We start from the raw sequence: 17,286 nt of genomic DNA, 5'->3' as shown, positions 1-17,286 counted from the left end.
ACGCTCTAACCAACGGAGCTAACCAGCCACCCCAGACCATTACCTTTTGGAACTTCCCATTTTATTCCTTCTAGTACAAAAGAGGGTTAGTTGAGGTTCAGTTTTCTTGACTGCTTCATTAGGACCTCTTCATGGATACAAAAAAAAATTGTCTTAGAAATCCTCAAAAAGGTTACTGATATATTTAAAACATAAATGAACTCTTAAAAATTAACCACTTTTTTCATTGTCAACCTGTTCATCAGTGGTTTTAGTTTTCCTCATAGTGCCCTATACAGCACTGAATATACCATTGATGCCCATGTCTTGCTTGAAAATATTGCAACCATTAAATGCATACTATTTCTTTATGTCTTAGGCCATTAATTTAAAAATACGATTATATGTTTTATGTTTTATTATTAAACGGGGCCAGAACAGATTGCTTTTTATGAAATGGTACTTAAATATCACATTGGTCATTTGCTGATAGTTTTTCTGCGTATGAGAAGAAGCAAATGTTAAGGTCTCAGAGTATAGTATTTTTGAAAATAAGGAAAGCATATAGTTTTGATAGTGAAGATGAAAGCAGGTGTTAGGGATGAGGGTGTTCTGGATGGCACATAGTAAGACTTGATGGTTTAGGCATCACTGTTCAGTTTGTGCTATTTATATTCAAAGTTAAAACTCAAAATGTTTCAAAGATGAAAAGTGTTCGAATTATTAAGTAAATTTTGGATTGTTTTCCCTTTCATTTATCCATTTTCTGCCTTATTGAGATAATTAGTAATTTATTGATACCATACATTATTTAATTAAGCCTTTTTGGGGGGGCGGGAATCAAATCACTTTTTTAGACCAATAGGCCATACATGAAATATTTCTAAAACCAAACTCCTTCATTTCTCCATAGCAGGTCTTTCTCAGATCTGTCCTTTCTGTTTAGGGCCCATGGTTCTTCAGGATATTTCAGGCCCAAAATTTTTTAGGGTCATCTTGAACTCTTCCCTTTCTTTTCCTTTGCCTTCTTTTTCTGCCTTTTAGAATTCTACCCAACTCAAATGTCCCTGCTCAGTCATTCATTCAATAAATATTTATTAAGTGATTTTAATGTTTTTGCCTGGAATTATAATAAACGATGGGGATAAAATGTGATTAATACCCTCTTCCCCCCCCCACATACATACTTTTTAAAAGCATAAAAAAATGTGATCGTGGTGTTTAGAGTTCTTAGAGTATGGTGGGTGGGGTGAGACATATGCAGTGTGAAAGAGCTATGAGATTGGCAAGTATCCTTATGGACAAAATGGCAACATGGACCATTGGAGGAGTACTCAGCTTTGCCCCAGAGGTCACAGGTGAAGAGAACTGCATGTTCCAGGAGTCCCAGTGGGCGCAGGAAGAGTTAGCCTCGTTATTTGGAGAAGAAATGGTGAGAGATGAGATTAGAAAAATAAGCAAATTTTGGGTTTGGCCTTCTGTGTCCTACTAAGGAATTTAAATTTTACCCTAAACACAGTAGGGAACCTTTGTAAGTTTTTAATCAAGGATCAAATTTGTTTTTGTGAAATATTATTCTGGCCAATTTATAGAGAATTGATTGGAAGGCCATTCTTAAGTCCTTAGCCCATTTTACTTTTCAAACTTTATTTCACTTCTGATCGTAGAAAGCAAAGCATTTCTCATAAATGAGTATATAAATACCAGGAATTTGGACCCTTAATTCAGCAACAAAGGAGGGTTAAGTTGAAGGCAATAAGGAATTGGAACAGCTTAAACCTACATTATGTTTTGGCAACCTGAAATTGCTGCTTTTAAAACTACTCGGTTGCTGTGTATTCCTAGTCATTTGAGAACTGAGTAAAGCTCAGGTCCAGATTGCACATGTCTGGGCTCCTCCTGAGTCTACATGAGCTGTGCCTTTGTTCAGATAGCCCTGCAATCATCTTGACATTAGTAAAGGAGGCAAGAAGAGTGGATTTTTGTTGAGCAGAGGCGACTAGCTGGGTGAGGCGACTGAATTTATTAGTTATTTTAAGACAGCAGTTATACCTCAAGGGTTAGATAAGAATAAAATTATTTGATTCACCATTAGATTTGTAGTACCTAGTAGTTTGTAGCCCAAAATGATTTTTAAACCATATTTTGAAATACAAATTTTAAACCATATTTTGAAATACAAATTCTACCATTTAAAGTGTATAATTCAATGGTTTTTACTATGTTAACAGAATCTTGCGACTATCAACAGTCAACTTTAGAACATTTTCATCACCCCCAAAATGAACTTGTGCCCATTAGTCATCGTTCCCATCTCCCTTCCAAATCTCCACAGCCTTATACAACCACTAATCTACTTTTTTAACTATAAATTTGCTGTTCTGGACATTTTAATATAAATGGGATTATAAAATACGTGGGCTTTGAGTTAGCATATGTTTTTAGGTTCATCCATGTTATAGCATGCGTCAATGCTTATTTTTGTTTTGCTTTTTTTGTGTTTTTTTTTGGGGGGGTGGTTTTGCCAAATAATAGTTTATCGCATGGTTATCCCACATTTTGTGCATTCATCAGTTGATGAACATTTGGGTTCTTTCTACTTTTGGAGCTATTATGAATGCAGCTATCAACATTCATGTGGAAGTTTTTTAATTTATCTTGGTATATAGTTAGGTGTGAAACTGCTATTTAACCTTTTGAGGACCTGCCAGACTGTTTTCCAAAGCAGCTATACCATTTACATTCCCACCAGCAGTGTACAAGGGTTAGAATTTTTCTACATCTTTGTCTACCTTATTGCTAATTTTTCTTAAAATTTGTCTTTTTTATTATAGCCATCCTGGTGGGTGTGAAGTGGTATCTCTAGGTTTTGATTTGCATTTCCCTGGTGGCACTGATGTTGAGGATCTTTTCATGTGCTTATTATTGGCCATATACATAGTCTTTGGAGGAATGTCTGTTCATATCTTTTGCCTATTTTTAAATTGGGACTTTTTAAAATATTAAGTTGAAAGAGTTCTTTATATATATTCTAGATACAAGTCTTTTGTCAAATATATGACTTGTAAACACTTGCTTCCATTCTGTGGATTGACCATATTGGTTTTTAAAACATTGACTATATACAGAGGGTGACAAAATAGTGTTTACACATTTTAAGGAAGGGAAAAAACTATTAAAATTGTAATAATATATACCAATAACAAAAGAGGAATATAAGTCATCCGTATACATATTTTTGGCACCCCCATGTTTGTGAAAGTAGTACATTTTTGTCTCTAGAGAAGAACGAAATATTGTCTCTGTTTTTATAAATACAGCTTTATGAAACATTTGGGGGGCTTAGGTCGTAAACCAAATGTCACTGACATTTTAAAAGTGCATATGCTTATCTCTTGTTTAAAAAATAATGTATGAGGTAACCTATAATGTATCATGGCTGTGATCTAGAAAGAAATCTTTTTGTCAATGGATTTTAAATTGTTTTTCCCTTACATTTTCTTATTTGCTATTATTGTTAAAGGTAAAGTTGAAACTTGTCCTGGAACTTTGTCACACTTTATATTCAGAATCTCTTTGCAAGAATTTCAGCCCCTTCACCTGTTCCCCTGAAGCATTTCTACTGCAGTCTCCTTTTCTAGTTAGCTTTCTCTTTATGTTACTAGCTTCTGGAATTTTCTTAAGTTCCAGAACTTTTAAAACTTAAAATCCTAGCACGTTATTGACTATGAAGTAGAGTACCATTCTTTTTCTTCATCACAATGACTAGCTGTATGGTTCTGATCAAGCCGACACTGATTTGTACTGACAACATAGGGCACCTAAAATTGCTGCTGAGCATAAGATTTCTGACTACTTGCTTTTGCTAAGAACATTGTTCTTATTAGAATTGGTCTAGGGTGGTGGAGGAAGGGTGAGGCTGAAATGGGCCCTGAGAGTCTGAGATGATGATTATCTGCGGGGTCATTTTCTCTGGGGCCATCCTATTACCTTAATAGTCTGTTTTATAATGTTCTAGATTGTGTTTGAATTCTTCAAAGGTTTAGTAAAACTCAGTTAGTCATTCTTGCCAGGTTTATGCTTGTTGTGTGTATATAATGTACGTATTGTGCTTTGTATACATATCTGTGAAGATGTACTGTACCAGTTTTATTAGCATTAATTTAAGGTGACCACATTACTCATGAAGCAGAACAAATGTCAGTTATTAAGCCCATCCCAAACAAATGCTTTGCCAGTGAAGGTTTTATAATATGGTACTACCCTGTGATTTAAGTTGTGGGGAAACTTCTGTTCTTTTAAAAAAATGTTTATATATTGTGTCTCCTTAGGTTATTTTAAAGACAGAAACTTCTGATATGACAAAATAAAACACAAGCATTAAAAATAGAAATTAAATTGAAAATATTTAGTAATATTTGTTATGAGTATAATGCGGAACTTGAAACTAAATTTCTGAATTAACACTGTAATATTAGATATCATCTGGGCAAGCAAAATTCTACTTGACTTTTAAGTTTTCTTTAACAACACTAGTACTTAGAAATAAGTACTATTTCTTTTAATCTGTTTCCTTTTTAAATGTTTGAGTCTTGATTGTAGCCATTTTTAATGCTTTTGAGATCACAGACTACTTGCCCCTTTAATAATTTGAAAGCTAGGAACTTTGAACTCAGAGAAACACACATTTACACACAGCTTTGCACACTAATTTAGTAGGTTCCCTAAACCTCTGACCCAGACTATCCACTGGTGTTCAAATTTTTCCACCAGAAACTCCTGAAAATGTCAGTGCTTTTTTGCCCCAATACTTTTGAAAGAATCCAGGTTGAGTTTAATTTCTTGTGACTGTCTTACTCCACTCTTTCAATAGTATACTCCCTACCAATCCAGATTTAAAAACAGTACAATCTGACTATCCAAATATACCTGTAGTTTTAGATTTTGTATTATTTACAGATTACATCAGATATGTTTTAAACCACTGGGCAAAATTAAACTGCATACAATCACACAGGGTTAGGAGTAGGATATACATGAAAAGTATTATTAAAATAAGGATTATTAATGAAATAAGGGTATTTATAATAATTGAAATAGGAGATACTAAAATTAAAATGCCACCATAACACACATCATAGAAAATAGAGTTACATCTCAGTTGCCATGTGGACTGTTACCACCTGTTTAATAGCCATGTTCTCTGGTTAACAGGGAGTTAACCAGAAAACCCTTTGGATGCTCATCCTTGTGGATGAAAGTTCTTAAAATATATCAGTGTGCTTTCTTGTCTTGGCAGAGCATTTTAACCATTCCCCATCCATTTTTAAGAAACTGTTTCTACAGAAACTCATAGACACAGACGATAGTTTAGTGGTTACCAGAGGGTAAGGGGGGTGGGGGGTGGGAGATGAGGGTAAGGGGATCAAATATATGGTGATGGAAGGAGAACTGACTCTGGGTGGTGAACACACAATGGGATTTATAGATAATGTATTACAGAATTGTACACCTGAAATCGATGTAATTTTACTAACAGTTGTCACCCCAATAAATTAAAAAAAAAAAAAAGAAACTGTTTCTTTGAGGTCATCTCTATGAACATACATAAACTGCTAGACTATTGAACAGACTCTACTGTATATACCAATCCTGAGGCTGGGTCCTTATTTCAAAATTTCGTCTTTCTCTACAAGCATATGGCTAAATTATAATTAATTAAGGTTATATTCCTCTCTGTCAGTTTATTTAATTCATCAAGTATTTACAGTATACCGTAATGGACATGAGCTTAGGCTGTAGACAGAACTATTCAGCAGAACTTCCTTCAGTGATGGAAATAGCCACATGTATATTGAGCTCTTGAAATGTAGCTTATGTGACAGAGGAGCAGAATTTTTAACTTAAATTTAAATAGCCACATGTGGCTTGTGGCTTCAGTATTGGACAGAGCAGCTCTATAGATCCCAATTCTGCAAACTTACTACTTATGTAATCTTGGGTGAATTGCTTAACCTCTTCTTAAAGTATAAATATTATATAACTTCTAGGAGAGTTATCATTCCGTGAGTAAATGTGTATAAATCATTTATAGCATAGTGCCTTGGGTAGACTAAGAACTCAGAAATAAACATTAGATGCTATTCCTCTGATCTGTGTTAGGTATTGTACAAAAATCATGGAAAGGAATACAAAGACGGGGAAAATGTAATTCCCATGCTTAAGATGTTACTTGCATTTTGGATGTGCCTTTCCAAAAAGTTTCAACCTCAAGGAGCTTTGATGTTGTGGAGCCTGGACATATATGGGGAAGCTGGGATGCTTATCTAAGCAGAGAGGTTTTTTTTTTGTTTTTAATTTATTTATCAATGAACAGATAGGTAAGAGTCTGTTCCATATCTGCACACTAGAAATTTCAAAGTCTCTAGGTACAAAAAGTTGGGTCCACCCTAAAAACTACAATTAGTATTTACTTCGTTATGAAATTTTATTTTAGCCATCTATCTAAGTCATATTTTGATAACAGTTACAAAACAAATAAATATAAAAGGTTTATATATTTCAGGCACTGTCCTTAGTACTTTATATTATCTCACTGAATTCTCAAACATAACCCTTTACGCTACAAGCTCATAAGCCATTCTCTGAAACCCCTGAGGCCAGATATGTTTCAGAATTCTTAATTTTTCAGATTTTTACAAAGCCAATTTAGGGTTCGTAACTTTCAGACAAGTGTTGGTATTCCAGTAATGAAACATATAGATATTTACATTAAATGGAATAAATAGGGACATCAATTTGATCATATTGTCCTTCTAAGTGATTGTGAGATTAGGTTTTGACATCAAAGAAATTATGGATAGTTTTAGTTTTTCTAAGATTTCTGAAATGTGGAATTGTAGATAATTCTGTCAGATTGTATGTATTATCCATATTTGTGCAGCTGTTATTGGTGGAACCTGTATTCATATGCAGGTTTGTCTGGTTCTAAGTCTCATTTTCTTTCCATCGTTTCCACATAAAAGGGCTAGTCTTGATTGAGAGCTTGCCTTTAATGTCGTTTCTCTTATGCTATGCATGGTCTTTATGACTATTCTTTGAACCGTCGTTTCATTTCTTGTTTACTGACATATTCTCTAACTCACACAATGGTGGGTGCTCAGTGTATATTTGTTGAATGAATGGCTCAACCCATAGATACTCTGAAAGCTGTTTTTCACAACTCCTCACTTGTCATGGTGTTTTCTAGCACGGTAGGGTGAAAGGCACGACAAGGGGCATTGTTAGTGTATATATATATATATATATGTTGCTGTGTATCTGATTTCATGGTACAGTACAGTCAGTCAAAATAGGTACACACGGTGGGAAGGGTCACCTGTGGGGTCATTAGTGTATGATGTACTTATGTGTATATATGGACGTTGACTGCTACTTCATTTCCTTGCTAGATTTATTACAAAAACATTTTTGTTTCCTTTTCCATATTTATTAGAATGGTACCTCCCTACTTTTGTTTAGTAAGAAGACCATCCTTGTAGGAATTGGGAGAATTGGGTCTCGTTTCAGCGTTGCTGGTATTCCCTGGGTTATATTGGGAAGTCACAGTTTGGTTTAGGTTGGGGTCTTGATATCCCGATATCAAAAGTTTATTTACTTAGAAGGGTCAAAGTTGAGGTGAGTAAAATTTCAAGGTAGCAGAGTTTTCATTGGCACTTAATTGTCTACTTTTTTGAGCAAATTAACCTAGTTTCTAGGCTTCCTTCTCGTTCAGGGAAGCACTGCCAACAGGTCCAACAACAACACCCCTTCTTTGATACCTGCCTTCTCTGTACAGCGCCGTCGTCCAGAATTAGTGCTCCTTCTGCTCTGGATTCTTGTTCCCTTAGTTCAGGCTGTCAGCTGAGTTAGGTACCAGGAAAAAATCAGTCTGGAAATTTCAGATGTGGGGAGGAGATTGGGAGCAGCATAGCCTTCCCATTCCTTTCACTGAAGATTTCGCCTCCTTGTGCAAGTTTAAATAAACCTCAGAGAACCGCTTTGCACTCCCAGATTTCCCTGACTTGCCTTTTATCCCTTTCTCCTTAGCTTGTCCCATAAAAATCCTGTCTACTCTGGTCCTACAACCCTCTAACTTTTCCTGAAGACCACCACTGCTCTACTATTTGTTTTCTTAGAGATTGGGATTTAATAGATCCCTTCTCTGCACTTCTGCCTCTGAGGAGGTTTTGTCCTTTTGAACCCAGCCATAGCACATCTACCTCTGGACTCCCTTGCTCTGAATAGAACTCACTGAACCAGGAAATTGGGGGTGATGTGACTTATTGTAAGAGAATACCCGCTTCCTTTCTCAGTTGATATTTGATATTCGCTGTATTCTGGTATCACTATGCATCTCAAGTGTTTTTAAGGTACATGAGCCCTGGGCAGGGATCAGAATATTGGTCTACTTGTAATTGAGGCAGCTGACAAGGTAAAGGTATGTCAACAGGGCACTTTGAACTTCCTTCCTTAGCAAAAGAATTGAACAGGACAGTGCTAGGGTAAGCCTTAGCACAAGGAATGTGGCAGATAAAGGGTCACTTCTGGCTGGCAAGATCTGGAAGTAGTGAAGATGGAACTAACAGCCTCGACTGGACCCAAACAATGTCACTGGAGAACTGATCCTAAGATGAAGATTTTCAGACTGATTCACACTAAGGTTTTACTGATTATAATTCCCCACTTAGAGAATAAAGCCTTCTAACGTTACATGTTTTCCCTGTTTATACGCTGTGCTCACAGAAAGTGTGGGTGCAGGTAACAGAGGAAGATGCATCTTGGGGCTGTGTTCTCCAGAGCTGGACAAAAGCCCCAAGATAGTATGTAAAGGAATGTTTATAATTTAAAGTGAGATTGGGTGTCTCAGGAAATAAATCACTCTAAGGTTCCTCTTCTTTTGTGACTTAAAACAAAAGCAGCAAGATTTCATTTTGTCATCGTTCTCCCTGAGCCACTATAATTAAACCCATTTGGAATTTGTTCCGTATTTACTGTTTATCATTTGTAACATATTTCCTAATGCAGCAAGACCACTGACTTACAACTTAGATAACTTATTATTTATTTATTTATAAAATGTCTATAGCATTTATTACACAGCACTATTTAATTCATCTGGTTATTTTTAAGTGCATACCACTGAACATTTAGACCACAGCCTAACTGTTGGCTTTGCAGTTCAAAATTTTTGTTAAAGAAATTTGAAATTATATTCTAAGAAAAACATTTTACTCATTGGGTAAGAGTGTGTAGACATCTGGACTGTAAAGGCTAGAATCTTGTTTAAAACATACTGTCTTTATATGCTAATATGTTTCACCAGCCAGAAGGGATTATTTTGTAGCAATAAGAATTCACTGTTTTTGCTGCCATGGTTGTCCCAGGACTACCAGGAACTATTTTCCTATTATTCTGGAATCCCCAGGTGATGTCACATATGAGCTCATAAACATTGCTCTCATTTTCCTCTTGATTCCTCCCCCACTCCCTTTGGTAGCCACTCCCTGGGATACCACTTGAGGACAGGGCCTCCTCACCAACGCTGCTAGTTCCCAGCAAACTGATAACCTGTGCCAGGGGTCTCCTGGAACTTCTAAGCATGAACTTTTAAACTGCCAGAGTGGTGGTGCCATGTTCTTAGAAGAAATGTCCTTGGAAGAATGGTTACTCTCTCATCAGAAAACTATGCTTGTACTTCATATCTTACAGACTCATGAAAAGCTATTCCATCAGCTTCTTCTTGCAGCTACCTTTCTCCATAGAGCCAAACAGGAATATGTGGAAATCGTGGCATTAGGAACCAATGTCTGATGCATACCTTCCCCTATAGTGATTTTCTTCTGATGCCTGGCAAAATCTCTTTTTCTTTCTCTTTAGAACTGAAAACCAACCAAGCAAACCTCATGCAAGACCACCCACCACTTCATGAGACATGCACAGAACTTTCTGAATCCCACCTTAGGTTCATAGTAGGACCCTGAGTACATTTATTTAAAGATACTAATAGTGATCACTATCACTAAATTGCAAGGATTTCCATGAAAAGCAGTTCTGTCGTGCTGCTCCGCTCACACCCACTCACCTTGCTCTCTAGTCTGATCTAGAAGCTAGCCAGACTGTGACCATAGAGCAAAACAAAGCCCAGGATGTGTGGGGTTGACCAAACTCTGTTGTGTCTGTCTGATTATGGCCTAATCTTATTCATATATTTTATATGGAAAGGATTACTGTATAGCTAACACTCACTTGTGAGAGTGAAAAGGGACACCATTAATATTTGTCAGGACAATTAGAATAGTGTATTACTATCCTAAATATGAATGAGTTGTAATATAAAAATAAGGTAAGACCTTATTTTTACCATGTTTGCCTAGTTATTTCTAAAATCACATGTTTTGATTATCACGGTTTTTGTATCTTTTTAAAAATCTTCATTTCTTGCCTATAGGTTTTTCTTAGAACAGTTGCGACATGGATTTATCCTGTCTGATTAGTTTTCATTTCTAATTATAATGTGATTTTCTTTTTTCTTGTCCCCACCGACTAGAAATGTTCTTATTTTTATTTTCGATGCAGATGCAGAGTTTGCAGGGTGGTACAGAAGCCATAGCCCGATTGGATCAGTTAGAAGCTGATTATTATGATCTGCAACTTCAGTTGTATGAAGTGCAGTTTGAAATCTTGAAGTGTGAAGAGTTACTATTGACAGCACAACTGGAAAGCATCAAAAGACTTATATCAGGTATGGTGTACATTTAACCACATAAGTCCACAAAAAGATTGACTACATCACCAGAAGTAATGGCTCTGCCTGAGGTTATAGAGCCAGTAAGTGGGTTAGAACCCTGTTTTGTCTCTGCAGCCCATGCTCTTAACCACTGCCCCTTATTGCTGTTCTCTAACAGAAAAGAGAGATGAAGTGGTGTACTATGACACTTATGAAAGCATGGAGGCCATGCTGGAGAAGGAAGAGTTGGCAGCGTCAGTGCATTTACAGAGAGAAGAGTTACAGAAACTTCAGCAGAAAGCACGCCAGCTGGAAGCAAGACGTGGACGGGTTTCAGCCAAGAAAGCCTACCTCAGAAATAAAAAGGTATATAATAGGTTAAGTATTGACTATCTAACCTTGATTTTAAATCTTTTGTTCATTACTTAATCCCTGATCCATAGCTAATAATTCTAACCCAGTTTGTCACTAATATTTGCATATTTCCAAAAATGAAGTAAGTTGTTATGGGGTGCTTCTTCATATTTTTCTGGAGTTACTGGGTAATATATGGTATATGTAACATAGCACCTCTCTAAAATCTGAAAAAAATTTAATTTCAAAACACATCTGATCTCAATTCTGGATAAGGGATTGTGAACCTGTGTCCTTGTTTTATAACCCAGGGAACCAAGGTGTCCAGTAGTTAAATAAATAATCCAAGGAAAAGTGGTTAGTATAGGGCAAAGGTAGGATTCTATCCTAGGTCTGTGTGACTTAGAAGCCTGAGTCATTATATCACTATATTATGTCACTACTTACTGCCTTTGTTCCCCCCGCCCCCCAGACTGCCCAAGACTGCCCTAGATAGGCTCATTTCATGCTTAATACTTGTTAGACAATAGACTCAACCCAGTGTGGGTGAAGAATATGATATAAACATTTGCTTAAAAAGAAGAGAACTGACTCTGGGTGGTGAACACACAATGTGATGTATTACAGAATTGTACACCTGAAATCTATGTAACTTTACTAACAATTGTCACCCCAATAAACTTAAAAATTTTTTTTTTAAAGTTTATTAGCTGAAAGGTCATTCCTTAAGTATCTTTCTCTGGTTAGAAGAGTAATCTTTTGGTATAGTTTGAGAGTGTTGGAAACTAATGTAGACTCTTTTATCTGGAGTTCTCCAGAAGGACCCAGGGAAAATGAAGCATGGTGCCACTAAAAAGTTAGCAGATGATAGTGCATTATTTTGTAAAGAAGCACATATCTGCTATTTTATATTTTTATGTTTTTTATCTATGTGATTAGAAAAAGCATACCTTTATTTTTTTTTATAATTCTGACTTTCTAGTCTTTATGGTCTCTCTTAGTTCTGAAGTCTGTGACTAGAAGATTCAGATTTCATGATATTGTTTAAACCAATCTGGGCAAAGTCATGTTTTTAACTCCTTAGAGCTTAAGAATACAGACTTTAAGCCAAGAGTTGTACATCCCTTTTTACCCAGAGTAGTTTAAAGAGTACAGTAAGACTTAGAATCTTTTGGCCACAGATTTCAGAATTGAAAAAGAGCCTTGAGATTATCTAAGGACACCCCTTTCCACTCTACCTTGCCCCATCCCTCCCCCTCCAAAAAAAAAAAAAAGAGAGAAATCAGGAGTTCTAGAGAAGGTTTAATAGTTTGATAGATAAGTCTTTTTAAGATCCTAATTATTTGGCTTATGCTGCTTCAAACTCCAGATGAGAATCCAGAGGTGGTTTACTTGGTATTTTGCTATGTAGATATATGTTAAGATTAAAATTGAACTTATCAAGTAAAGCCTGGTATGGTATTTCAAATCTTTTAGGTTTCACTTATATTAAAACATATTTTTTCTATTTATAGGAAATTTGTATTGCAAAACACAATGAAAAATTCCAACAGCGCCTTCGGAGTGAAGAGGAATATAGAACCCATCACACACTACAACTAGTAAGTTTGAACTCTTGGAGACTTAGAACAAAAGTTTGATTTTTACATGTATCAAAGTGAATAAAATCTATAAAGAATAAAAACATGTTATATGTAGATGTTAGAAACAGTTCACTATATATCTGTAAATATAATTTAGAGCAGTTCTAGACAAAAAGTACACCTATGCACAGCTTCCCCTACCAGCCAAATCCCACACAAGTGTACATTTGTTACAGTCAGTGAACCAACACTAACTAGCACATCATCTCCCAAAATCCATAGTTTACATCGGAGTTCATTCTTGGAGTACATGTTCTGTTGGTCTTGACAAATGTGTAATGACATGAATCCACTATTAATAGTATACAAAGTATTTTCATTGCCTTAAAAATTCTCTGTGCTCTACCTATTCATCCCTCTCCCCAAACCTCTGATCTTTTTACTGTCTCCATAGTTTTGCCTTTTCCAGAATGTTTAGTTGGAATTATGCAGTAGGTACCCTTTTCAGATTGGCTTATTTAACTTAGTAATATACCTTTAAGGTTCTTCCATGTCTTTTCATGGCTTGATAGCTCTTCTTTTTAGCACTGAATAATATTCCATTCCTTGGATGTACCACATTTATCCATTCACATACTGGAGGACATGTTGGTGACCTCCAGGTTTTTGGCAATTGTGAGTAAAGCTGCTGTAAACACCATACAGGTTTTTGTATGTACATAAGTTTTCAACTCTTGGGTAAATAACAAAGGATCATGATTGCTGGATCATATGGTAAGAGTACGTTACATTTTGAAGGATGTTGCCAAAGTGGCTGTACCATTTTGCATTCCCATTAGCAGTGAATCAGAGTTCCTATTGCTCTGCATCTTTACCAGCATTTGGCATTTGCCAGTGTTTTGGATATTAGCCATTCTAATAGGTGTGTAGTGGTTTTTTAGTTTGCAATTCCCTAAGGGCATATGATGTTGAGCATCTTTTCATAATGTTTATTTGCCATCTGAATATCTTCTTTGGTCAGGTGTTTGTTCAGATCTTTTGCTCTTTTTTAACTGGGTTGTTTACTTATTGTTGAGTTTTAAGAATTCTTTGTATATGCTCTATGGCAGTCCTTTATCAGATATGCCTTTTGCAAATATCTTCTCCCAGTCTGTGCCTAGTCCTTTCATTCTCTTGACAGTATCTCTCACAGGGCAGAACTTTTCATTTTAATGAAGTCCAACTTACCAGTCTTTCTTTCATGGGTCATATCTTTGATGTTGTATCTAAAAAGTCATCAAACCCAAGGTCATCTATATTTTCTCCTATCTTGTATTCTAGGAGCTTTATAGTTTTGCATTTTACATTTAGGTCTCTGATCCATTTTGAATTACTATTTGAGTTACTTTGGAGGGAAAAGGTTTGTGGCTAAAAACTTTTTTTTTTTTTAACATGGATGTCTAGTTGTTCTAGCACCATTTGAAAAAACTGTACACTCTCCATTGAATTACCTTTGCTCTTTTAAAGATCAGGTGATTATATTTATGTAGGTCTACTTTGAGCTCTCTATCCAGTTTTATTGATCTAGGTCTTTTGCCCCTCTAAAGAAACTTTAGAATCACCTTATCGATAACCATTAAATAAGTGGCTGGGATTTTGATTTAAGATTGTACTGAATCTATGATCAAATTTGGAATAATTGAAAACATTATTAAGTCTTCCTATCAGTGAACAAGAAATTAATATCCATTTATTTAGTTTTTTTATTTCTTTTATAAGAGTTTTGTAGTTTGCCTCATATAGATCTTGTATATATTTTATTAGATTTGTACCTAAGTCTATCTTATCTTTTTTTCTTTCTTCTCTTTTTTTTTGGTGGTAATATAAATTGTATTGTAGTGGTGATGTAAACAGTTTTTAATTTCAAACTCCAGTTGTTTGTTGCTGGTACATTAGAAAGCAGTTTATTTTTATATGTCAACCTTGTATCCTGCAAACGTGCTATAATCACTTACTAGTTCTAGGAGTTTTTTTGTCAGTTCTTTCGAATTCTCTACGGAGACAATCATGTCATCTGCAAATAAAGAGTTTTATTTCTTCTGTCTCAATCTGTATACCTTTTATTTGCTTTTCTTGTTGCATTAGCTAGGACTTCCAGTAGGATGCTGAAAAGGAATGGTCAGAGGTGATATCATTGTCTTTCCTGATCTTTTAACAAGAAAGTTTCTAGTGTCTCAGCATTAAGTATGATACTAGCAATAGGGTTTTTTGTAGATGTTTATCAAGTTGAGGAAGTTCCCGTTTGTAGTATGCTGAGATCATTAGTTCATTTTGTAGAAAAATCACATTAAAAACCTTTCACCCCTAGTATTGCTGTACCTCATCATGTCTACAGTATATTATCCTAATAGTCTTTTCAGACACATATGTCTTAGTCAACACCGATAATTTGTATTTCATTACATAATAGAAATTCCGACATGACCATATCACTATATGTACTTACTTAAAATTTCTCTTTCCTTAGTGTCACACTAAAGGCGAAGAGCTTTGATTTTTCTTACTTGATAACATAAGCTCACTTCGGCACATGTGAGCTCAAGTTCCTTACTCTTGATTTTAAACACATAAAAGTAGCCACTCTACCCATTAACTATGTGATTCATCTTTTTCTTAGAGGGTAGAAATAACAAAATTAATTATTGCACTTTTATTTTTCATTACTATCTTCATGGGTCAAAAACTGGTTTGTAAGGAAGGTTAGACAATGGGCCAACAGAACAGGGGACATATGAGAATGCCCCCTACTGTCACCATCAGTACCTGCACTGGCAGCTTGTTAATTTAGGTTCCACACTTAGAATTTGTTCCACATTCCATAAAGATCTAATGAAATGCCAGTACTTTGCTGGATGGCATAACTAATTAACTTTGAAAAATGAATATCAAATCCTTTCTGAAAGAATTTTATGGGGCAAAGAGGAGTGAAAATTAGGAAATTGATACTTGAGGGAATCTCAAAGATATATGTCATCTGCGTAATTAAATTTGCCTAATACCACCTTTGGGTGGAATACCTCATTGTGGGAGAATGAATCTATTAACCATATAGTCATCATTCACATACATAGATAGAAGAAAATGAAAGTTGGCTTAAATTGTTTTTCAAAGCTGATTTTACCAGCTGTCTTTATCAAAATTTCTTGGGAAGTAGATTGTTTAAAAGGTAGAACTCTAGATTTTAGCCTTATTGTTACAAAAATTTCTTTTAGAAATCCTTGCAAATTAAATATGTAAGCTGAAGGAAGTTTACTACCTGATAGTAAACTCTAAAACAGAATAGTTTTAAAAATGTAAAATTACTATTGTTTTTGAAGCTCAGAGATAAATTGGGTAAGGGAAGGAAATGGTGGTTAGGAAACAAGTCAATTCTCCCCTTTAAAAAATGGATTCTTGTCTCATGTAACCACACTCATAAATCTTGGGTTTCATTTCAAGAAAGTACACATGGAATACTTCTAAGCTGTAGTTTATGGAAACTTATCAGACCTTTTTCGATTATTTTGCTCACAATGGCTTCTTTTACCTACTTCCTCCATGCTCTGTTATATGTCCTGCTCAGTCATTGTCTGTTCTCATTTTCTTAAAACAACTTTTTTTTATTTTTGTTTTTTAAATAACTTTTTTTATTTTTCAATTAACAGTTGATGTACGGTGTTATATTAGTTTCCGGTGCACAATATGATTAGACATTCATACAACCTAAAAGGTCATCACCCCAATAAATCTAGCACCCACCTGACATCATACATAACCATTACAATATTATAGATTATATTCCTTATGCTATACTTTACATCCCCATGACCATTTTGTGACTACCAATTTGTACCTCTTAATTCCTTCCCCTCCTCAACCATTCCACCAACCCTTCTCCCATCTCGCAGCCCTCAAAATGTTCTCTGTAGCTATGAGTCTGTCCCTATTTTGTCTGTTTATTTTGCTCTTTAGATTCCACATATATGTGAAATCATAACAGCATTTCTTTCTCTGTCTGACTTACTCCACTCAGCATAATATCCTATAGGTCCATCCATGTTGCTGCAGATGGCAAGATTTCATTCTTTGAAGCTCTTTATTTGTCCTTTGATCCTAAATGATAGCTTTGATGGGTAGAGTAGTCTTAGTTGTAGGCCCTTGCTTTTCATCACTTATTTTGTGCCAATTCCTTCTGGCCTGAAAAGTTTCTGTTGGGAAATCAGCTGACAGTCTTATAGGAGTTCCTTTGTAAGTAACTAATTGCTTTTGTCTTGTTGCTTTTAAGATTCTCTCTTTGTCTTTAAGTTTTGACATTTTAATTATGTTGCAGCCTGGTGTGGGTCTCTTCGGGTTCATCTTGTTTGGAACTCAGCACTTCTTCGGCTTATATGTCTATTTCCTTCACTGAGTTAGGGAAATTTTCCGTCATTATTTCTTCACCTAGGTTTTTAATTCCTTGCTCTCGCTTCTCCTTCTGGTACCCCTATGATACGAGTGTTGGTACGCTTGGTATTGTCCTAGAATCCCTTTAAATTAAACTATCTTCATTTTTTGAATTGTTTTTTCTTTTTGCTGTTCTGATTG

General features: G+C 35.5%; 1 protein-coding gene across 1 annotated transcript in view; it reads left to right on the top strand.

Annotated features, from left to right (window-relative positions):
• The window catches only part of JMY (junction mediating and regulatory protein, p53 cofactor), an 85,353-nt gene that overhangs the window by 52,505 nt on the left and 15,562 nt on the right, over positions 1–17,286 (top strand). Inside the window, exons 5-7 of the mRNA XM_019728183.2 lie at positions 10,597–10,762; positions 10,926–11,113; positions 12,616–12,702. Of these exons, the coding sequence (XP_019583742.2) occupies positions 10,597–10,762; positions 10,926–11,113; positions 12,616–12,702 (441 nt within the window). The remainder of the gene's footprint in view (positions 1–10,596; positions 10,763–10,925; positions 11,114–12,615; positions 12,703–17,286) is intronic.

Source organism: Rhinolophus sinicus, linkage group LG03 (assembly GCF_036562045.2).
Source record: "Rhinolophus sinicus isolate RSC01 linkage group LG03, ASM3656204v1, whole genome shotgun sequence".
NCBI lineage: Eukaryota > Metazoa > Chordata > Mammalia > Chiroptera > Rhinolophidae > Rhinolophus > Rhinolophus sinicus.
This window is presented reverse-complemented; position numbering and strand designations above follow the sequence as displayed.